This window comes from Lathamus discolor, chromosome 1 (assembly GCF_037157495.1).
Source record: "Lathamus discolor isolate bLatDis1 chromosome 1, bLatDis1.hap1, whole genome shotgun sequence".
NCBI lineage: Eukaryota > Metazoa > Chordata > Aves > Psittaciformes > Psittacidae > Lathamus > Lathamus discolor.
Window position 1 is genome coordinate 30,272,508 of NC_088884.1, and position 24,247 is coordinate 30,296,754.

General features: G+C 35.8%; 1 protein-coding gene across 4 annotated transcripts in view; it reads left to right on the plus strand.

Moving 5' to 3' along the window:
* The window catches only part of ORC5 (origin recognition complex subunit 5), a 72,967-nt gene that overhangs the window by 3,188 nt on the left and 45,532 nt on the right, over window positions 1-24,247 (plus strand). For all 4 annotated transcript variants that reach the window (XR_010609909.1, XM_065666440.1, XM_065666450.1 and 1 more), the window contains exons 3-12: window positions 1,349-1,441; window positions 5,208-5,405; window positions 9,062-9,136; window positions 11,920-12,031; window positions 12,391-12,521; window positions 14,486-14,534; window positions 15,072-15,162; window positions 17,245-17,297; window positions 18,532-18,644; window positions 22,056-22,103. Coding sequence is in view for 3 of the 4 variants with exons in the window: in XM_065666440.1 (XP_065522512.1) it covers window positions 1,349-1,441; window positions 5,208-5,405; window positions 9,062-9,136; window positions 11,920-12,031; window positions 12,391-12,521; window positions 14,486-14,534; window positions 15,072-15,162; window positions 17,245-17,297; window positions 18,532-18,644; window positions 22,056-22,103 (963 nt within the window). In the remaining variant the exon portion in view is untranslated. The remainder of the gene's footprint in view (window positions 1-1,348; window positions 1,442-5,207; window positions 5,406-9,061; window positions 9,137-11,919; window positions 12,032-12,390; window positions 12,522-14,485; window positions 14,535-15,071; window positions 15,163-17,244; window positions 17,298-18,531; window positions 18,645-22,055; window positions 22,104-24,247) is intronic.

A 24,247-nucleotide genomic window follows, 5' to 3' on the forward strand; every position in this document is an offset into this window, starting at 1 on the left:
AAGTTTGAAAGCTGTTTTGCAGCTGGAAGGACGCAAACAAACTTACAGGTATTTGTGTCTTCTGTATCTGAAGCGTGACTTCTCCAAGACTTTGTTCCATCTTTGCCAGATAGCACCAGGAAGGACTCTGTCTCCTTCTCTGGTCTAATGTTCTGGGGTATTCTTTTTTCCTTTTTCAGTGGCAGTGTAGGAATTGTGTTTAGTTTTCACCTATTAATTCAGTTATCTGTACACCTAAATTCTAAGTACATGAAATTGGTCCAATTCTAATTAGTTCTGTTGCTGGCTATAAGATTTGGAAATCACTGGCTTGTTAACTGATCCTGTTACTGCCTGGCAAAGTTGTGTTAAAAGGTAATAGGGATTTTCATCTGCAAACTTACAAGCAGTTGACATTCAGTTACAAATGGAAATTAGTATCTGTTCCTGGTTCTGCCTTTATTTATAGATAATAATAATTACACAAACTAGAGCATTCAAATTTATGTATTTCAAACACAGTGACAACAAGTCCTCTTAAGAAACAGATACATTCTTGTTAAATATGGAGGTTAAGAGTATCTGCTTATCTTGCGCAAGAGTGCCTTTATCTTGAATTAGTTGAATATTATTGGTTTTCATAAAAGGTCTTTATTTTTTGTATTAATTTTGTAAGTCCGTGTACGAGAGTCTTAGAAATGAGAAAACCACAAAAAATACCTGTTCACAATGAAATAAAAAGAACAAGTTAATTATTTTCCTCACATCTTAAAAAAAAAAAATAAATCCCTGAAAAATACAGCATCAGTACCATTAGATAAATAGATGTATTATATCAAATACTTCCTTGTCAGAGGAGAGTGAGCTCCTGTACCATCTCCTCCACCAAACCGTTTTGTCTTTTCTGTTTAGTGCTGATGGAAAGAAAAGCAGTTTGTAGCATTTGCAGAAGTTAGGACAGTGTAAAGCCTGCAGTTTGTGCTTGCCAAGATTTTGTTTCACTTAGCTAACTAATTTGAATTAAGAGCCCACTGCTTCTCTGTCTTGGTATGTGATTTTTTTTCTGTGTTGTGTTTGTTTTGGTTTTTTTTCTCATGGAAAATATATCCTCCTGTTGTAGCAGTTTCACTGGTAGCTTTATGTGATACTTGATTCTTGGGACATAACCCTTCCAGCATTTCAGTGAAGATGAAACACAAAACTTGATCATGTTGATTCTATAATAATTGGTGTATTTTATATTTAATGTCTCAATTTAGAAGATAATTTTTCTTTTGAAGGGAAACGTCATTGATAAGTCTTCTATCTGTTGAATGAAAAAAATTGAAGCAACAAAAACTGTTGTGTTTTTTTTTTTTTTTCTCTCTAGCGTCACCATTTTAGTTTTCCATCGATCTTTATCTATGGACATACATCTAGTGGAAAGACTTATGTTATGCAAACTCTTCTAAGTACCTTACAGGTAAGAATGTTCATAATGATTATTGAACATAGAATTTATTTGTAACAGGTGGTCCCTCAAACTAGCTTCTACTTTCTTGAAATGGGTTTTCCTCAGTAATTTCTGCCTTTATTCTTCTCCTTCGTTTACTGTGTGATGAATGTGTTGCTTCTCTCACTAGTACAATTAGGATAAAATCAAGTTGTGCATATGAAGTATAGTATAAATCATAATAACTTTTCTATGGAAGTTTAAAAAAGAAGAAAAGGAACTAAATTTTGTTATGCTCATTCCCTTGACTTAATCTTAAACAGCTCCAGAGACAAATAACTAACTCTTAGGATGATTCCAGTTCAATCTGAGAGTCGCTTACATTTTTTTTTTTTTTTGAATATTCATGTAGTTCTCCTTGAAACTAATTTTACTTTTATATAAAAAGAATGAGAGTATATGAAAAAGAGTGAGAAGAGTTTTCACTAATGTCAGCCTAGGAGCTTAAACTTTATTAAGTTGTTAAAAGCATTCAAAGTGAACATACAAGCTGTACATGTTTGCTGGAGGAAAAAAAAAGCGATTCCAGAGGAGGGCCAGGAAGACGATCAGAGGGCTTGGGCACCTCTCCTGTGGAGATGGGCTGAGAGAGTTAGGGTTGTTCAGGCAGAGAAGAGAATGCTCCAGGAAAATCTCATAGTAGTCTTCCAGTACCTACAGGGGTCCTACAAGAGACCCTGAAAGGGACCTTTACAAGGGCAGGTATGGAATAGGACAAGGGGGAATCGGTTTAAACAGAAAGAGGGGAGATTTAGGTTAGATATTAGGAAGAAGTTCTTTGCTATGAATGTGGTGAGAAAGTGGAACAGGTTGCCCAGAGAAGTTGTGGTTGCCTCATCCGTGGAAGCGTTCCAGAGCAGGTTGGATGGGGCTTTGAGCAACCTGGTCTAGTGGAGGGTGCGTTGGAACTAGATGATCTTTAAGGTCACTTCCAACCCAAACCATTTTGTGGTTCTATGAAATGGTGAAAATCAGTGGCTGAGTTCTGGGCAAATGCCATTCTTTCTTATACTGGTAGATGTTTTTGCATACTTGAGGTGAATGTTGTATTCATTGCAGTAGATCTGGTTAGATTGAATCAGCCCTCTTACAGAAGCAGGAAAATCTGAAACTTTGGAAAAGAAACAATGCAGGAGTTCTAAAATGTTGGAGCAATACTGCATAGGAACAATTTATCTAATTCCTCTTGCACAGTAAATCAGCTCTAAATGGGAAAAGTGTAGTGATAGCCCTTTTTAGTGTTGTATTTTCAGAATCTGTTTGGAAATACAAATTTTGTGTACTTTAATTTATTCTAGGTCCTCTAAACATAGTTTGATATGTGTTATAAGTTAAAAACCATAATAATCAGTATACCATTCACAGGTTCTAATGTAATAAAATCAATTCTCTTAGGTGTGTTTATCTTTACTAAGCCTGGCATTGCCAAGTGTTTTGCTGGTGGGATGGATCTTATTCTCCCATGCCAGTGGTGTTGCTGTTTCCTCCTGTATGAGCTTCACTTCCAGAAATGTTAGGGTTGTGTATTCTTTTTCAGCTTTGCTTTCTAACATGAACTTCCTTTGGATTCCTGCTCTTAGAAAACAGTGTAGGAGTAAGAAAGAAGTAGGTCAAGCAGGACTGGTAAGACAAATGACATTGGAATATGTGAAGTGCAAACTACTGGAAGTTCATTGTTCAGTTTTGATTTCAGAGCCTTACATTCCTGGGAAGTTGGGACTACAGACTCTTTTCCCCTCAACTGTTAAGGAAGAAAATTGCTGTAAGGCTGTTCACTGGGGGTTGGATTATCCTTGATGATTAATACTGTAGTTGCTCTATGTTGCTAACCTGAAGTAGGAACTTTGTCATGAACAGATTTATTTCAGTTGCAGGGGCAGCAGGCAGAGAATCATAGAATTATAGAATAGTTTGGGTTGGAAGGGCTCTTTAAAGGTCATCTAGAGCAATGCTTCTGCAGTGAGCAGGGACTTCCTCAACTAGATCAGGTTGCCCAGAACTACATCCAGCCTGGCCTTGAATGTCTCCCAGTATGGTGCATTCACCACCTCTTTGGGCAGCCTGTTCCAGTACTTTACCACCCTCATGGTAAAACATTGCTTCCTCACATCCAGCCTGAATCTCCCCTCTTTTATTTTAAAACCATGTTATTTTGAATGTCATGTGAGAATCTCAACTACATAGAAGTAGTGGGTCGTTGTGGCTGAATGCATGTTTCTTACATAAAGAATTATTCTGAAGAATGATAGATTGCTGCCTGAAGTCCATTTTAGTTTCTTTCTGGTCAGTGTTGGTAGAAGACTTTTAAGCACTAGGTTCTTGCTGCTTTTGTGGCCTTTCTTTTTCTGTTAGCAAATGTGTATTACTCATTCTAGTTCTTTTCCTTGTCCTATTTTTCCCAAAACATCCTTTAAAGTCCCCTGAGGGTGAAAGGTGTCATCACAGAAGTTTCCATCTAAACCTGTTAATGCCTACCTGCAGGACTGGGTATTATGCAAACGTCCACCTTCATTAAAAATTCTGTAAAGGGAGAAAGCTGGAAGACAGTGCTCATGATCCTCTTTCATGCAGTAACCTTTTAGTGCAATGCTGCTAATACTGTGCAGCCCACTTGCAACATATTGAAACATACGTCTGGATGCTGGAAGTGAATAGGATTTAAGCAGCAACTGCTTCTATAGAACTGGCTGTTGCCAAGTATAAATGTCTCCTACATAATGTGGTGTTGTGAATCACATCTCAGGCACCCAGCTTTTCTCCTGCTGTGGCAGTGCAGCACTTTGAATAGGTGTTTTTGGGGGTGTAGCCACTTTCTTTTAATAGTGTTCAAAATCATAAGACAGCTTTTTACTGCATGCTGCTCGGCTGGATTGCCAGCGTATACCCACACTTTCTCACATCTGCTGAATCATATGTCATATATTGTGATTTAAGTAAAAAGATTGTAGTGAAGTACTTAGATCTTTTTGTTGTTTTTATAGACACACACATTCCTGTGTCAGAAATTTAATTTTGCAAGTAATGCATATGTATCCCAATGACTAATGTTTTCCAGAGGTTTTAGTGTTCAGTGTGAAAGAAGAGCATATGCCTTACCAGAGAGTATAGAGCTGTGCAAACAATCTATTTCTTAAAAACAGAGTTGCTAGAAAATTTTTTGCCTTATGCAGGTTTGAATACTGGTAGTGTTACGTAGTCTGTAGTGTCTTCTATTTACGGACAAATGGCCTTTTCAATATTACTAAATTGGTACTTACAAGTATATTTTGGGGAGTGTGTTCCTGGATTATTGTCTTTATAAGTTTGAGAAGTTCATGTTATCTAGACACTGTAATTTTTAATGGACTGTTTTACAATACTGCAATGTGTTATAGTTGTCTAACTTCTCTTTGAACTAAATGCTATTTTTCTAACTGTTTTCTTTTTAAGCATTGCTCACAAGCTTTACACATAGAAGATAGACTGTGTTTCAGTTTTTGAGTGTAATTAGAAGATAAACTGTGTTTCGCATGAGGATTCATCAGATCCGTCTTCACTTTCTGATATAGTAATATTTTTTACTAGGTCCATAAGTAATTGTGCTTTTTTCGCAAGGTTCTTTGGTCTATGTTGTATACTCTATTGACAGGGTGTGGTTTCTTGTATTGTCTCATCTGGAAGAGAATATTATTCTGGAGTATTCACACTGAAAACGCTAAATTGTTTTGTAAGTTGTCTCATTTTTTATCCTTTTCAGCTTCCTCATGTGTTTGTGAACTGTGTGGAATGCTTTACTTCACGACTTCTCTTAGAAGAAATTCTCATGCAGTTGCAGAGTTGTTCTCCTGAGGTGGAGCAGACTTCTCAAGTGCATTGTGATGCTTTCAATGACTTTGTACGCCTGTTTAAACAAGCTGTTGCGACTCAAGAACTTCAAGATCAAACATTATACATTGTAAGTAATACAATTCTAATGTTCCTATTTCATTCCTGTTAAAAGGGTGTGAATAATTGTTATGGATAATTTGTGTATGAAGTATGTGCAGCATAGAGCAGTTTTCACAATATTTCTGTGTAGACCTCATTCAGAATCTGTTGATAGTGGTAGATTCTTTCTGTTGCTTTACTGGCTTTAGATGAGGTTCTGTATTTTTCCTGGTTTTAGAACTTTTTCTACACAAAAAAGTCATAGCATAACTCATAATGAACATAAGTTATACTGCATATTTAAATTGGGTCTGTAATAGTATCACAGGATCTTTAAGAATAGAGAGCCTGTATTTGTCTAATAATTAGTAAGTCATGCATACCTCTTTCCTTGGGAAGATAGCCTCAGAAATGAGAAAGCAAAGGTGGGAAGCAAGGCAGAAGTGAACTATAGAGCATGCAAATGACAAGAATTGGTTGGCTAGAACAGATTCAAGTTAGAAGCTATATTAAGGAACTAAAATGCATAATTTCCTCTGTAAAAGTGCAGTTGAGATCTTAAATCTTAAGCTTGTGACCCTCAGAGACAAGAACTGTAGTTTTAAAATTAAGATGGAAAAAAAGTCGGCAGTGGAACATTTGATGATACATGCTCAAGTGGAATAAACAGGCAGACTGCAGGAAAAATAATAGGAATTTAGATCACAGGAATGATTAAATCAGTGTAGTAGTAGAACACTAGGGTTTGTGATTTTTGGTTTTGTTTTGGTTTTTTTTTCCCCTGTGATAATCTTGGCGGCCTAAAGGCATCAAAATTTGCAGATATTTATAATAGCATTTATTGTGCTGAGAGATGAACGTAGAAATAAATTTCAGGCATACAAGAGGTCTGAGAAAGGACACAGGTTTGAGGAATCTTTATTGTACTAGCTCTCACTTGGTTGAATGTAATTGATTATCTTAAAAAGAACCTGAACACCATCATATTAGTGATGTGTAACTGTATGTACATTGTAAACCTGCAAAAGACACGGACTTAGATTTCAGGCCAGCAGTTCAAATTAAGTTTATTTTAAAAGAGGTGAAATTGATTATTTAAGAAAACATGGAAGTGGTTGAAGATTAAAAGCCTAATGACCCTGGGTAATCACTCTGTACGTTTCTCGCAGTAATCAGGGGGCATACTGCTTTGATATTTTTTCAGACAAAGATGTTCATAATTACTGACCATTCAACATACTGAACAATAATCACTGAACATTCTTCATTCTGTTTCACAGGTTATAGTCAAATAAGTTCTATTTCAATTTAAAAATAATTAGCCACTTAGTTAAGTAACTTCATATTATGCTTACTGGAAATAGCACTAGCTCAGAATTTCCTACAGCTCATGAGTTAGTAAATTTGACATACAGACATACATAGATAATGCATTTTAATTTACTGTCACAAAAGTGGTATTGGCATACTTCATCAATTCCATAAGAACAAAAATTAGCACGAAAATCTCTTTTAAGAAATTGCACAAAACACTCTATATAGTAAAATTTTACTTTCAGATTAATATTTGGATTAAAAAACTATTCTACATTAGTAAAGAATACTTAATGTGTTACATGAAAATTAGTATCACTCGGAAAACAAAAAGTCCTTGAACAATGCTTGTAGTAAGAAAAACATTAAATACCTAGAGAGGTTCAATTATGTAAATAGTTGCTGAATCAGAAGAATTAAGTATTAAATTAGTATCTCAGTTCAGTTCTGGAAGGGAACAGACAGGAACAGGGGAAATCAATTCATGTATATTAACCTGTGTCATCTGGATTTATTGTAGAATGGTTTAAATTGGGACTGATGGAAGATCAGCATGCTGGTAACGTAAACTGGCAAAACTAATTTATTCTATTTTATTTCAGTAGCAAATAATGTAATATTTCAGCCCAGTTAACTCAGAGCAAATTAAGATAAATGTTTACTTTCAAGCAAAGCATTCCAAATGTTTCTCTTACCCCAAGCATGGGTGCTGAATGCTTGTGATTACTTATGAAAAATGAATTTTATTCATTTTAACTACCTGACAAATTGGAGCAGATATAACTTGTAGTCATTCATCCATTTACAGTATTTAGCACTTTAAAAGCAGCAGCTTGTTGCTTCTGTAATATAAATCAGCAGACAGTTCTAAAATGTATAGGTTTTTTATAAAGTTGAAGGCTGTCACATCTGTATTAGAACTGTATTAAAACTAAGGCATGGAATTACAGGCCTGTGGTTTGGTGGTTTCTGTAAACCACTTGATGTATTCCATAAGTCAGGGTCGCAGGGTATCTTCTGCAAATAGAAACTCCACTTTGTTTCCTGCTTAACTAAAGGGTAAGATCTGCTTAGGTCGAGACCTCAAAGACCTTAAAGCTTTGTGTTTGGTAGCTGCTTGTCACTGGATCCAATAAGCAGTGTTTTATTAGTAAAAATATGTAGCCTCTTGTTTGGTCAGGAACATAAAGCAGTCTTCATTCCCGGAACTGTTTATTATATAAACCAAATACAGGTCAATATAAAGTCATACATTGTATTGTAGTTTTAAACAAATTCCCAAGAAGTGTGAGCTATTATAGCAGAGATACTGCTCTGTCAGGGCATTTTCCTGCATGGTGTGATTTTGAAATATCATTTGCATAAAATGTTTCTTGGTTGTCCGCATAAAATTCTTTTTCTTACTGTAGGCAACAGGTATGATAGATGTCTTAAGGACTTGGTGTAGGGAGGAAATGTAGAGAGATAGACAGCTATAATTTTCCAGACACCTATAGTTTATCTTTCAACATCAGTAATTCAAAAGAAGTAATGGACTTAAGAATTTAGATTTATATTGTGAATGGTAAATAAAACACTGGAAGAAATGTGTTTCTATTCTCTTTTTTTTTTCATTCCTGACAAGATTTTAAGTGGACTGGGAATACAATTTATATTTTTTTATTCCCCAAAGGATAAGCATGCACGTTTTCATGCTCCTGTTCTTTTCTTCTATGCTCCAAAATGTTGGTTGTTTAAATAAAGTGTTTCTTTATCTAAACTGTACATATGCTATATATCTGTTACATATCTGTTTCTGTGAGGATTGAATATAATACAACAAAACCTGTAAATTTCTCGTCTGCAAATGATGGCAAGAAAAGCTTCTCTCAAGATTCAGTTGTGTGAATTCTAGATGATAGCTAACTTTTTGAAAATATCAGCTCTTATTTCTTTATGAAAAATAATTTAATAGTGGGAAAAGATAGGTATCCTACAGGTGACCTAGTGCTACCATACTACACATGATGCTGAAATGTAAGAAGAATTTGGAGCAAAAATTGAAAGATTCAGTGGTTATTAATGATGATAGGGCTTTGTCAGTGGTATTCTTGACTGATATAATTGCATTGCAATTTTTCATTGCCATAAGGCATAAGAATGTTGCTTGCCTGGGGATTGTATGTTTCTTTTAGGTGGCAGAGCTGTTTGGGCTTCCTTGAAGCACACCCGAAGCAATAATCTCTGTAATGTTGCTTGCTTAAGGGGTGGTTTCTGCTGTCTAAAAGCCATTAGTGAAATGAGTTTCCAGCAGCTAAGAATTAATTTTAAATGCACATGAGAATGGAAGTTGACATACTCTATGTAATAAGATCATTGCTTTGTTAAAAGGTACTGGATAGAGCAGAACAGCTGAGGGAAATGGAAGCAAACATCCTGCCAGCATTTCTTAGGCTTCAAGAGTTGGTAAGTATCTAGAAAAAACTTAATGTGTGTGTCCTGCATATTGAAAGTAACTGAACACGTGGTATCTGTCCATCCAGGCTCACAGATCAAGATAAGTGATTCTTTAGATCAAAAATGTTGCAAAATTAATCCCCCTACACACCACCATCAAATAGTCAACTGTCTGCAGTCAAAGCTAGAAACCGAACCAGAATTTAAACATTGGCAGGTTTTTCTTATACTATTAGGTTTTTTGGGGGGGTTTATTTAAATTCTGTTTGATAGTATCTTGCTTTATGATACCTGATCTGTTACAGATTCCTTTGGGGCTGGTATCAGATGCACAGCTGTCTTTTCTAGAATTTCGGTTTTAAGAAGAATTTGAAATTTTTCTACTCTTCATTTTTATTTTTCTAATAATTGCGGAAAAATATCTCAGGCAGACTATAATCTGTAGAGAGATGCTTCAGTATAGCTCCTGTTAGCTTGGTACAAAGAAATAAATAAACCTCCTTACAGAGTTTGTCAGATGTTTGTGTGGAAATCCAAAGTCTGCTTCTGAGTCAGCTGCCGAGTCAAAAGAGCCCAAACAACACTAAGTATATTCAGCATAGAGTTCATTGAGTGCTGAATTCAGCATAGGAAGTGTGAATTTGCAACTCAGGAAACGTTTGTTTTCCTCAAGTTTCTCCCGTGTAGAGCTTCAGAGCACTGTGTGGTGGCTGGCTTGGGGAAGGTCAGTAGACTGCCAGCTATTTAACTGTGGCTGGAGCTGCACAGTTCAGCAGCTGTGAATGTGCTTTACGTTGGCAGAGAGTTTTTGCATTTTCACTGGAACTGCAGCACAGTATGTTTCTGACTGGAGTAAACTACTGTATCTTTCCCTCTTTCACTTCTGAAGTATCAAAGCTTATGCCTTGGAATAAAGAAAAATGGTGCATTCTCTGGAAAGAAACTGAAGACAAAGCCAGAAGATGGCTAAATAGCTGAAATTATGGTTGTCATCTCAAGACTTTTGCGTGGTACTCTTAATCTTCTGGTGACATTGATTTCCCTGTGTACTGAATGGAGACTGATTCACAGCTGTGATCTTAATCCTGGCAGCTGGTGCATCTTCTGGCTCTTTTTGTCTGTTCTGCCCATATTCTGGATTTTGCTGCCCCTGAAGCAGAAAGAACCTGTCAGACAGAGAAAGCAGGAAAACTTAGGCTTATGATTGCTGTTCAGGAACCGAAAAAGCATAGGCTAAGACTTACGTGTAGTAGAGAAACATCCTCAAATTCAAAAGTAACCTCCAAATAAGTTTGTCAGCTTTGCTGAATGCTGAGATTCCAGTTGCTCAGATTCTGGCTTCTGGACTGAGACTTTGTAAAACTGTTACGCAGCTGATGTTGCAAAGGAATGTTGTAGGAGCATCTCCTGCGTCACTTCCTTTCCTTGAGTGAAGAGAGACAAGAAGCTTCATTAGTGGTGAAAGATTCTGTGGGACTGGGGAATAATTAGAAAAAACAGGTCATAGGATGCTTGATTTCTATGACTATTAAGGTAAGAAATACTTAGATTTTCCATACTGGAAAGTCTGTCAGGAATTGAACTGAAAATACCCAAGTACTTTCCTCAGCTAAAATACTAGGAAATCTGGGAGAGGAGCACAGTTGAAAGAAAACTACAGAAAAATAGTCTCATTAAAATAATAATAATTAAAAAAGACCCTTAAAAACAGAGAAAGAAGATACAGCAAAGAATATGAGTGGGTGCCACTTTGGCAGGAAGTAGGAAGAGTAAATAAAAGAAGATTCTCCCTGTATTTCAGGGGAGGGAAATAACATTTAAACTTTTCCTTCAGGTCATTCACAGCTCATATTAAGCATTGTTAACTCAGTCAGGTCACTTCCTTTTATTTTCTTGAGGTGCCTTGGTAGTTTTCAAGTGTGCTTCTTTTGTTATGCCTCTTTTGTTATGCAGATTTTTTAGTATGATTGCAGAAACCTTGCAAAAAAAAAAAAATGATTCATCATCCTCACAGTCAGCTTTGTAGAAAAAAGCTGATATATGGAAGCGTAACCAAAATAAGGAAATAATTTTTTTTTAATATGAAGTGTTTTGTTACCTATTAACCAAAACATCAAACTCAAGGCAAGCATTTTGTCAGTAAAAACTTGGTTAAAAATAATACGTTGCTACATACAGCCATTGTTAGTAACTAGTAAAACATTGGTAAAATACACAGTTAATACTATGTTTTTGTTTTGAAATGTTTGTTGTTGTTTTTGAAAGACCAACTTACCTTTAAAATAAAGCGCTATATAGCTGGCTTCAGAAAGAGCGAGCTTTCTTTTGCTTTTTAAATTCTCCCATTTGTTCTGAAAGGCTGGGTTTAATTACCAAAGTAAAATGCTGTTTTAATTTTGGAAGTAAGGGATGGAATTGCTTGGTATTGTCTAGTACCAGCCAATAGTAGCAGTACAATATAGTACCAGTACAATACTTGGTATTGTATAGTATTGTGTTGTATCTTACCACCCCACCAATCTTACATGTCAGTGAAATGGCAAGGGATGCAAGAAAGTCTCATGTAATTATGAAAATCTGCAAATGTATGAGCTTCTTGATAAGGCCAGCTGAAGCTTTATTACTATCCCAGTAATTTGTATTAAACTTTACATTTGGTGATTTTTGTGGAACAGAAATGTCACAGCAATAATTTTTCTCATTGATATTGTAACATGCAGTGTTACTTTTTCTTTCTCTGCCTATCTGTTACTCCCTCTATTCCTTCCACTTCCCCCACCCCCTCTATGTAGACTGACAGAAATGTGACAGTTATCCTGCTCAGTGAAATAGTATGGGAACTGTTCCGTCCAAATACTGGGTGTTTTGAGCCATTCACCTTGTATTTTCCTGATTACAGCATAGGTAAGCTAATTCTTTAATCTGCGTTAGGGGATTGAGTAATACTTTTGTCAGACAACATTTAAATGCTTTTTCTGTGTCTATCAGTATGCCTTTAAAGAATCAGGAATATGTAATAGCTGTTGGAATGTAAAAGTATTCACACAACCTCTGAAAGACTTCTCTTTTTCCACATGCTAAAACATCTCAAAGTAAAATTTTGGTTCCATTATATTTGGTGGTTCTTTTAATCAATGTAGGTTTTGGTGGGTTTGGGTTTTTTTTTAGTGATGATTATAATTTGTTTTCCCACTTAACTTGTAAGATGTGGTCAGTTTATTGAGTTAGCTTTAAATAATCAAAACTTATCTTTGTTTAAACAGGGCATCTGCAGAAGATCTTGTCTCAGAATCATCCCCCAGAATATTCTGCAGACTTCTATTCTGCATATATCAACATTCTGCTTGGTGTCTTCTACATGGTCTGTAGGGATGTGAAAGAACTTCAGCATCTGGTGAGATGAGTTCCTTTAGGATTGTTCTTTTGTTTTAGGACGTGTTTTGCCAAAACAGCTCTGAAAGTCTAGATTTATTGTTGAATATGGACAAAGAGAAAAGTCATAGAATGCTTTGGTTTGGAAGGGACAGTTAAATGTCATCTAGTCTAGCCTCCCCTGCAATGAGCAGGGACATCTTCAACTAGATCTTGCTCGTAGCCCTGTGCAGTGTGGCCTTGAATGTTTCAATGTTTGAAGGAATATCTTCCAGATGCATGTTCTCAGCATGTCCAACGTTCAGTTCGGTTGTTTTCCATCCTTATTAAATGTAGCTTGCCACCCAGCGTTCTTTATAATTCAACTTTATGGGAAATTTAACTTAAAATATGACACATTTTCCTTTGTCATCTCGGAGGGTAAAATTTTCACTTGGCATGCATCCTACAAAGGATTTTAAGGTAACCAAGCTGCTACAAGACAGATCTGTTGCACATTTTTACGGAAACATAGCATATTAATTTGATTCAAAGGCCTAGAAAAGTGAGGATTGACACAAATGTTTTTATTGTCTGTGTTTTGGAATTAATAATAAAATAGGTAAGTCAAAGTTCCTGCAATATAGTCACACCTGAGGGAACAAAAATACATTGAAGCTATTTGAAAAAGGAGTTTTGATCATATATCTGTTGAATAATGCAATACCAAACAGACTGAAGAAAAATAAAAATTACTTGATGGTGACTTTCACATAGGAAAAGCTGAATAGCAGTAAGAGTTATTAGCTTACCAGATTATTACTTAAATAACTGTATTGTGTACAAGGAAAAGTTTGAAGTGATCAGTGGTTATGATTAGTAAACAGATCCATGCTAGTGAGATGATCTGAATGTTCTGCCTGCATTTCCATTGGGAAGCTGTACTTACCTGTTAACTATATAGGTTTTTTATTTAAGTGCAAATGCTGAAATCTGATGGCTATACAAATGGAAACTAGGGTCACAGTTCTTCTAGACATGTACTTAGGTGACTCTGCTTGTCAGAATAATTCCGTTAGCCTTAAATGCACTGTTTGTGTGTGTGTGTGTGAAATACCAATGTTATGAAAATATTACCTAATTGGGTGCTAAATTCTTTTTGTGTTTAATAAGTCTCTTCTGTACAAGAGACACATAAAACTGTCCATAGGCTTCTGAACAACTCCACAGTGTCTAATACAGACTCTAAATGTGTATGTTATTATGCTTGATTGTTAATAATGTGTATTATTTATATATTATTAAAAATACATTCTGTAATTAGATTTACATGTAGAAGTTACAGAGTTCTGAATACTGGCACAGAGATTTAATAAGGTACAGCAGAACAAAAGGAGAATGAAATGTGAGGATTGTTCTTTACAAAATTCTGTGTGATACTGATTTAATAAATACAGAGAAAAGTCTAGATTGCAGTGTGGTCAAAGATCTCTCAATCTTGCATAAGGCAAAAGGAGTTCCTTTGAATGTGGAATGTGTCAGCACGATTTTTGTTGTTTGGGGTTTTTGTTTTGTCTTTTTAAGAGTAACTTCTGTTTCTGTATGTGTGGCCTACTTTTGAACATGCTGTACTGCTCCTGGAATGGAAAGTTTTATCTGAAAATGAAAAAGCAAGTTCATGAAAACATTTCTATTGCATTTATAATGTTTAATTACTATGTTATTAAAAAAAACCCCAAACAACAAATGCAACCCTTGAGTATAGTAAACAGATTTTGATGAGATCAAAACCAAGTAACCTGTGAGAGATTACTTTTGTTTGTGTTTTAACCTACAGAATTGTTGTGACATTTAACAGTATAGTGTTTAGAAGCAAGCAGCATAATTATTGACAGAAAAACAATCCCTTGGTTTTGCAAAGTAATGAATTATGCTTCCTGTTATATTCTGTAGCTAGATGGACTGTATAGGACCTTGTTAATATGTTGTACTATTTACTTCCTATAGGCAGCACTCAATTTTTCTAAATATTGTGAACCAGTGGCCAGAGGAGAAGGTAAGCTTCTGTCTTTAATTTGAGCAGGTGTATGAGAGCGCAGGTGACCTCCTTTGGGTTTTGTGGAGGACTTTGCTTTGATCCTCATTGTCTTGTGACCATTTCTGATGACAACAGCGTTGCTTATTTCAGTCGCACCCAGTAGGCAGCATCTGCAGCAGAAGCACTAGGTGACCTTTTTTGGTGGTGTTTTATGGAAATACTGTGAAAACTTGCTTCTCCACTGTAAATCTTTCTCTTCAGTCAACCACCAGGACTTTTGCATGGGATAAGTCATTCCTCTGCCAAGGCTAAGAGGAGCAAATGAGAGCAGATGTTCTGCCAGACTGTCCCAGAGTATCTCAGCCGCAGAGAAACAGCATTGCATGGTAACGTGCTTGCAAATGGATGATGATGGTGCATCATCTTAACGCAGCATTTCAGAGTCAGGGTGTTAGATGACTTCTGTCATGCCTGTGACTGTTCAGGTGCCAGGGATAAGAGTTTTAGTGTTGTATGAGTTAAATGTTTAACAGAGTTGGTTCTGGCTTGGTGCAGCAAATGAACGTGACTCTCGCAAACTCTGGAAGAATATTGAACCTCATTTGAAGAGGGCAATGCAGACTGTTTATCTCCGGGAAATATCCAGGTAATTTGGGGGGCAAGGGCTTCTTTGTTTTGTTGATGTTGCTGCTTTTAACAAGCTTCCTCTCTGAATATTTACATTCTGCATTATGTTTCATGGCTAGTGTTTCTTTTTTGATAGAATAACGTAAAACCCACTTGTAAAGGTAACTTGACAGATCCTTACTGTGTACCAAGGATGCATGCAAGCCTCAAACTTACTGTGGGATGTCACAGATTTTGAACATTTGTGCTCCTTAGCTTTGTTTAGTAGAGCTAAATTTGTAGGTTTACTGTGCTTTCTGACCACCTTTTTTTTTTTTTTTTTTTTTGTCCAAGAGCAAAATTTTCCTTACCGTTTCTGACAGTATTAGAATCTGGTGTCCTGCTAATGGGCTGAGTTCCTCTTGATATGGTTTTAGATTCCCGCTTTATTTCTTGAGTTGCCAGACTGCTAGTATAAAAAGATGGTGGTGTTCATTTTCAATGTTAAGAATTGGATCAAATGTAATGTCTTTTCCATCTTTAAGATGAGTGATTCTGATGTTATGCCGTGTGAAGAGAGGTAATTCAGTAGTGTTTGATTTCTTTATCTTGTTACATAATGATTTTTTTTTCCTTTGAATGTCACTGAGGCCATAGAATATTCTGGTAAGTGAACCTGTGTCTGTAGTATCGGTCCTTGCGAAATGTTTTGGAAAAGTGATCGTTTGTTCAAAAAGAGAATTGATTTTACTTCATATGAGCTAAACTTCACTGTACAATGAGGCATTATTCTATTTGACTCAAATATGTATTTGCACTTGATATTGATCTTCAATGTGTAGTCTACTCAGGATCTTCCTGACTTTTTATATTGTGTAATTGCCTACTCTAATTAGGGTGTAATACAAGATTATGTTATAAAATAACTTGTGAATTGTTTCCAAATAAATAGATTTTCCTCTTTACAGTTTTCTTTGATTATAAATTTGAGCTTTAATGGGTTTTTAATGATAAATTCCAGTTTCTGCATAATAGTTCTAGGATTTGCCTCTGCGTACCAGTAAAAGCTTGAGGAGTTAAAATGACTGTATCAGTTTTTCTGGCCACAGAACTGTAATTAATCTGGGCTTCTCTTCAAGTTTTAAGTGACAGCAGTAGAACTTTGCTATTGGCTGATGTGCTACCTGAGCTAAGATGAAAAGGAGCCTTTTTTTCTACCTGTAAAATAGTAATTGGGTAAAAACTGCTCATTCATTACAATTTGAGTATTACATCAGCTCTTATTAAACTGTTTCCAGAAGTTTTACGGTATGTGGCTGATAAACCTTGTTCATAAAGATAGTGTCATAGAATCACAGGATGGTTTGGGCTGGAAAGGACCTTAAAGATCATTTAGTTCCAACCCCCCTGCCACAAGCAAGGATACCTTCCACTAGACCAGATCTTTAAAAACCCAAAATAAAAAGCACTGGTGCTTTAACAAACTCTGTGATACACAAAAATGATCTAAAATCATGACATTCGTGACAATGTCATTCCTTAGGGAAAATTCTGAAGTGAAAATTTTTGCTGTTGTTTAGGAACACAGCAAACTGCTTGCAGGCATTTTTCACTGACAGAATGTTCCATCTTGATGTCTTGAAAGTATTTCAGTGAAGAGTGAATATTGCTTTATTACATAGACTTCAAAATTACATTACAAAGTAATTATAGTATTGTTCTCACTAGCATAAACGGTTATTAAGCAGATAGAAAAAATGTCAAACCTGTTGCTGTTTTTACTTTTTACCCAATTCTGCATTTTTCTTGAAACTTAGAACATTATTGGTACTTGCTTACTGGTGGTAGTTGGAAGGAAAGAAAGTGGTATTTTACAATTGGCTTGTACTCAAATTTATACCTTAATATACCATTACTTTCTGCGGTTTTTCAAATATGCATAATCTGCACATAATTGAAACCTAAGTGCAAGGTAGTATGACATGTTATTTTTAATTATGCTCTTACTAACTGTATCCTAGCCAGTGTCATGAAATTGAAATACAATATACCAAGCAGAAATTTGTCTCTAAAAGACTAACAAGTACTTCATCTTTATATATGTGCATTATCTGTCTTTTAGCTCACAGTGGGAGCACTTACAGCACGATGATGAAGACCCTGGGCAACTAAAAGGTAGGAGATATAGTAACTCTGTAGAGGCTTGTGATGTGAAATGTGTACTTTGCATTTGGCTTGGTTATTGTTACCTGAAAAATGTGAAGGGAATTACATAGATGAGGCTACCTATTAACATTCAGGTACAGTTAAGAGTAATCATGTTTATTGAGAAGGTGTTCTGCACAGGACCCTTACTGTTTTTTCCCGTAGCATATATCCTGATTTTAACCTTTCCAAAGGTTCTTTGAAGGAAAAAAAGATTTCTTTAAGTATTTCTAATGTAGGAATGGAGGAGGAATGGGCTGACCACTGATGGTCAAACCTCTATGTACCAACTAGCAGAATTCTCTGAATAGGGAGAAGGGAATACTATACCTGGTATGTTACTTACGCAGGATTAGCACATCCCTAAACAAAACACCTGACCTGTGTCCCAGTGTCTTGGAAAAGAGAAATGTCAGAATCACAAGAATTTTTTCTGTTGTTTCAGTAGAGAAGTACGGCTTTTTTGAGGTTTATACTTCAGATAGGCTTGAAAGTTAAGTTAAAAAAAAGTTAAAGCCTTCGTTTACATTTTCCTGGTGGTGTCAGTTGCTCGTGGTCTTTTGACCAGTTCATAGCTTGGGAAAACTTTTTCCATATTATTTATCATGACAAATAGTTTATTCTTTAGAAAGTAGGTAAAATAGCCGTTTATTTTCATATTGTCTAAGGATAGTTTCAGTCATCAGACTGTTTCCTATATGGAAAAGACCTTTAAGATTATCAAGTCCAATGGTTAATCCGGCACTGCCAAAACCAAAACTAAACCATGTCACTAAGGGCCTCATCTGCATGGCTTTTGAACACTTCAGGGATGGTAACTCCACCACTTCCCTGGGCAGCCTGTTTCAATGCCGGACTATTCTTTTTGTGAAGAAATTATTCCTAATAGCCAGTCTAAACCTCCCATGGCACATCTTGAAGCCATTTCCTTTTGTCCTATTGCTTGTTACTTGGGAGCAGAGACCAGCCACCTTCTCACTCCGTCCTCCTTTCAGGTAGTTGTAGAGAGTGGCATCGGGCCATTCCTTGGCCCTTCACAGATTTTGTATCTGTGATAATGGTATTGAGAAAGCGGCCATACTCATTTAGTTACAGCAGTAGATAAGACAGAAGGAAAAGAAGAAGAATGCCAATGAGTTCAATTTGATGTTTGTGGATGTTCAGAGTGTTTTGGTGACTGATAAAGTGTTTGTTTATTTTGTAGGACTCTCTGCGCATACACATGTGGAACTTCCTTATTACTCCAAATTTCTTCTAATAGCTGCTTACCTTGCTTCCTACAATCCTGTTAGGACAGATAAGAGGTTCTTTCTTAAGGTAATGAGATTTTTCCTTAGTGTTGCTTAATGGATTCCTGCATACTGAATTTCCTATTTTAAAACTCTTCATTTTAAGCAGTATTTCTATGTGTGGTTCATTTGTTGTGATCAGAAGCTTTTCTGTAGATCACATATTGTGATTGGTAATGATGTAGTCCTTATTGATGTCTAATAAACCAATCTTCTTTGTCGTGTCAGAACATATGTAACACTGTTACAGTGCAAGTATCTGCTTTGCTTTTGTAAGTTGGTATAGCAACAGTTTGTAAAGATTTTAGAGGAGTGCCTGCAGTGTCCTTAGGAATAAGCCACAGGAGTAAGATGCAAACTACAAGTGCATTAGCCTTTAATGAGGTAAAATGACATAATACAATGTTAACTTCTTTATACAATTTTAATTTCTGAAACAAAGAAGTAGACACAGTTGCTTTTGCATAAGATGTGGTTCCATTACCTGGCATGTGCTGTGTTGAAGTGATGGTAATGCATATTTTAGGATGAATGTATTAATCCTTATTACCAAATCATTGTCTAAACTCCATTTTCTGTAAATTCTTGACATGTACAGGTTGAATTTTTCTGCTTCTGCTTTTTTTTTTTCCTTTGGGCTGTGTTGCGGTCATGCTGCAAACAGATGTGGTGGTGCCAGAGCTTGTAGCCTGTCTCTCACCCAGAATCTTCATGCTCCTCAGGCGTACCTCATTGTGTTGTTTTTGAGGTCTTAACTGGAGAAAATGTGGGCAGGAAGATTGATACCAGAGAAGTGATCGGGCAGTTATGTTTTCTATGCATTTTACTAACTTTAAGGTTTTATACGTTATTACAGTATGTATTAATATATGCATGTGTGTATAAATGTATGGTATTCATGATAAATTGGTGTGAAAATGTGAAGAAAATGTGAACAAGACAAATTTGTAAAAATATGTTTGTTTTCTTCCCTCTTGAAGAAAAAAAACACATAGACATATGTTTTGAGAAGTTACTGTGGTTTTAGTAATAATATACTAGTATGTTTTTAGTTTAAATATGGGTTTCATGTTTCTGGCATGATCTTAACATTGAAAGCTGAGAAGAGTAGAGGATTACTTGTAGTAAGTGCAGATTTACAAGTTTTCTTTATGGGCAACCTTTGTTCTTTTCTCTTGGCCAAAGCAGTTTCTTTGTAAGAGATTTATTTGCTGAAGAAGTGATTTTGCCCAGATATTTTCATATCAGTCTTGGAATTTAAATAGGAAAACTCACAAGAGTCAAATCAGTGAAGCATGTTGTCAAAAAGTGCCTCATCTTTCTTGTTTGTGTTCACTGAGCAGCCTTTTCAATATAATTTTTTTTTTCCTTTCTCCTTTTTTAGTATCTCTGATGGTTCTGTTCTTGCACATGAACCCTGCCAAAGTTGTGTGCAATAAGCATGAGCTGCTAAGGTTTTTGAAATGCCTTCACGGTCCCTGCTTCAATCAGTGATATTGAGTATTTTCCCCAAGACTTGGATAAACAGGAGAAGTTACCATTCTTGCCCCATCTGGTAGCAGTTAGCACTTAGTCAGGTGCTAAGGTGAATTACAGAAATGGCTGCATCTCAAAGCCCAACAAAACCGACACTTTTGGTGGGTTCAAGCTTTTGAGTCATGCGGACTGTGAAAGTAGAATATTTTCTCAGGTTTATAATGAGATTCAGAGTAGGTTACAGCAAAGTATCTTCTGGAGTGATTTAACTAAGGACTGCTAGATGCAAACAGGAGGATGGCCATTTAGCTGCTAATATGCACTACTGGTATGGATGCTAGTTTACGGTTTGTGGCAGCCTGGAATGCTAACAGCCTGATAAAGCAATGAAGTCATAGTTGGCATTGCTGCTCTTAGTTATATGAAAATTTAAGTGCTTTGCAGTAAATTGAGAAAAAAATACAGAGCTGGTTTTGAAAGGTAGTCTTTAAAACAAACAGAAAAATTTCAAACTATATGAAGTCTTATTTTTATCATTTTAATAGAAAACAGGATTAAAAACTAACTCCTGAAACTACTAACTACTAAAAGCAGCTCTGTATTTAATGTTTCTCTGTGCTTGCTCAGAAATTGGGCACCTGCTCGCTTGCTTTGAAGCACTTGATAAATATGCTGTATGGAGATTCAAAATGTATGAATGCAGTTGTGATCTATCACTGTTTAACCTGAGGCTTGATCACTTCCTCCTCCAGAAAGTCTGTTATCACCTAGTCTTCTTTTCAAAGACATGATAAAAAGATTGCTTTGCTGTCTCGAAGTATGATACCTGTCTCTAATATGATAGGTATTAATTGAATGAACTAATTCTTTTTTTCAGTCTGGCAAATTATGTAAAGGAAACTTAAAGCTCTGACTAATATTAAGCTCTTCAGAAGTCAGTCAAGAGCAGCCACAGTTACTGAGATCATCTTGACATGGCTGAATATTGAGGTCTACAAATACTAAGTACAAGATTTTAAACATTATAATGAAAAAGAATTCCTTCTTTTGAGATATTTTTTCCCCTGATTCATTGAGCATGCTCATAAGGTATACTTTGAGAAGTAGCACTTGACTATGTTTAAAGAATATTATACTTGTACTGCTCCACTAGTTTTATATCATTTATACATGTCATCCTTCATGTGTCTCTGTCTTGTTTTGCTCATTGATTTATAGCCTTGTTAAGGCATTTACTATATTTCTGTCCTTGTCTTGCTCTCACATTTTCAGTTGAGATCCAAATCCAGAACTTGATCCAAGAACACTTTCTTTTCAGAGTCCTCCCTTTCTTAAGATTGCTTTAAAGCTGTGCCTTTTTAAATGATGCTCCTTCCTTCTTTTTGTTGTTTGTTTAGCTCCTGCACCTTGAACTATATTTGTATTGATTTAATTCCTTTTCGTCATTCTGCCAACTTGCATACCATCCAAATTCTAAAATGGAGCAGATAAAAGGTGAAAATTCAGATGGATTGTATGCATATATGTTTTGAAAATGAAGTGTCCATCATTGAGACTTCTCTGGAAAGAGAAAGAATGAAACCTGTCTTTTTCATTAGTTGATTGATGATAGGAGGGGGATGGTAACATGAAGTTGAATTCAAACTGCATTTTTGCTTCCTCTTCTCATCAGTCCCTGATTGGATCAGAAAAAAACACCTTCTGCATATTACCAAGAAATACTAGTGTATTGTTTTTTGGCTTTGCAAGAAGTAAAGCAAGCATAATTTTAGGGCTTCTAGTAAGACGAATTGCTGCTAACATCAGGCACAAATACTGGAGGTTAAAGAAGCAGACCCAGACAAGTGTGCTACCATATGTAGAGTATATATATTTTTTGTTGACTGTTTTGTTTCTATTTTTCCTATAGTAGGAGCATAAAATAATTTACATATGAATTTGCTTTTTTTCCTGTTGTTTACAGCATCATGGGAAAATTAGAAAGACCAACTTTATGAAGAAACATGAAAAGGTATGTATTTCATCTTAGCTGAGTTTGGCAACAAATGTTTTCTTCCTGCTCTACTGCTGGTTTTGCATTTTGTTTTGCCTCATTGTTTACTGTAGAAGAAACAGAGTTGCATAAATAACAGTTATTATGGTGTACTGATTTTGTGTGATGCAAATTTCTGTTGATGCACACATTTTTATTGTTTTGAAATTTAACTGTAGCATAAACTCATCTCCTAAAGTAATGTTTTTTGTGTAACAAATGTGCTTAATAAAGGTAGTTAAAAGACATCATACATGGAAGAGCCAGATAACAGAAGTTCTCTGAAAGATATTAAAGTAATAGGTGGTTAGTAGTTTTGAAAGTCAAATCACTAATTCCCAGTGATGCAGTGAGGTATAAGAGCTCAAGTTTGTGTTTTGGGGCTTGGAAACTTTGCACTCCTGTCTGTTTCTTAGGATTCCATCAGACTATTAACTAACCTTTCCACGGTTATAAATAGCTAAATGTAATTGATTTCAGTAGAGTTATACCAGTTTTTACTGTCAGAAGCTTGATATGCTAGGAGAAGCAAATACCTGAATGCGTATTTATAACTGTAATATAAAGAGATAAATCAAATTTTAACATTTGTAGCTTGTTGACTTAATTTTAAAGAAACCTGTAGAGTAAGAGCAGTTCAGACAGCACTAAATCCCTGCTGAAACGATCATTATATCCTCCTCTTCTCCATGCTACAGGCAGTGTAAATAATATGAGACAAATTCTAACAGTGATACTTAGCCTGATAATTCTTTGCTTCTGATTCTTCTGCCTGTAGTCTTTTTCCTAATTTTCTGCTGCCTCAGCAGGAGGACAGAGTCCTTGGCAATCTAAAGACTTCTTTCCAAGTTTTCTTTTTTTTTGTATGGACACAGTTTTTGCATGTGAAAGTGTAAGTGAGCATAGTTCTACTTCAGCAGTGCAATGTGTTGCACCACTGGGTAGATCCTTACATAAATGTAAGAATTCGGAAGTCTCTAAATTCATGTGTCCTGTACACATGGGCATCATGCGTGTTTTGCCCCTGGCACATGAACTCCTGAGAACTTCCAGAGCATTTAATTATTTTCAGGAATGCTGTATTTTTTAAATACCTTCATGTCGTAATTAGTAGATAAATAATTTTCAGGAGAAGGAATAATTAAACTTAAAATGTTCTTTTCCTTGCATTCTCTGCAGAAAAAGTGTTTTGTTTTATTCCTTCTTGGCAATAGATTTCCATCTTGGAAGATGATATGGGAACAACCAGGGACACAGGAACAGCTAGGGATGTACAATAAATGGGAAAAGAGAGATCTGATGAAGAAATACCCAGGTTGTTATCACCTTAATTGTACTGTAGAGCTTGAACTCCTGTGTCATTGGTTACGTTAAATGGACTAATTTCACTACTTAGTGTTCAGAAGTGCTTTCATTAACAATAAACTGATTTCCATTTTATTGTTGTTCCTGAAGCAAACTAAATGCTGCTGACTAAGTACAAAACAGAACAGGAGGTACCAACAAAAGAATTTAGTAAATGAGGGTAACTCAAATGCAAACAAATGTAAGCAAAATTAGTGGTCAAAAAGATGAGTAAGATTTCAGTGACTTTTTTTACTTTAACTAGATTAATTGTAATTTTGTAGACTTTATATTTACCATACAACCTAAGCATTGAATGATGTTCTGAAAGCGTTCTTAGACACATTTGTGTACGTGGCTAACCGTGTCTTGTGTAGTTGGTTGTCCAGCTGTAACAAGTAACTTGCATAATCAGGAAAGACTTCAAAGACTTCGAAGACTCCAAATGATCTGATTCTTGCACCTCTTTGTTGCATTTAATATTAGTCTTACTTTGAAGAGAACTAGGACTTCCTCATTCTTAGTAGATCAACTATAGTTAATAGAAAATATCTCTAGAGTTGACAGTGTTGCATTGACCTCTGACTGCATGAAAGAAACAGGAGTGTGTCCTAGGGATTAATGAATAGGCTGGGTACATTGTGGCATTTTGAAAGCACCTTTGCCTCTATTTATAGAGCTTGGGTTCTCTGCTGATGTGTCGCTTTATAGTTTATAGGTTAGGACCCTTCTGCTATTAAGTATTAATGCCAGAAACTGCAACTGCTTGTAGGTCAGAG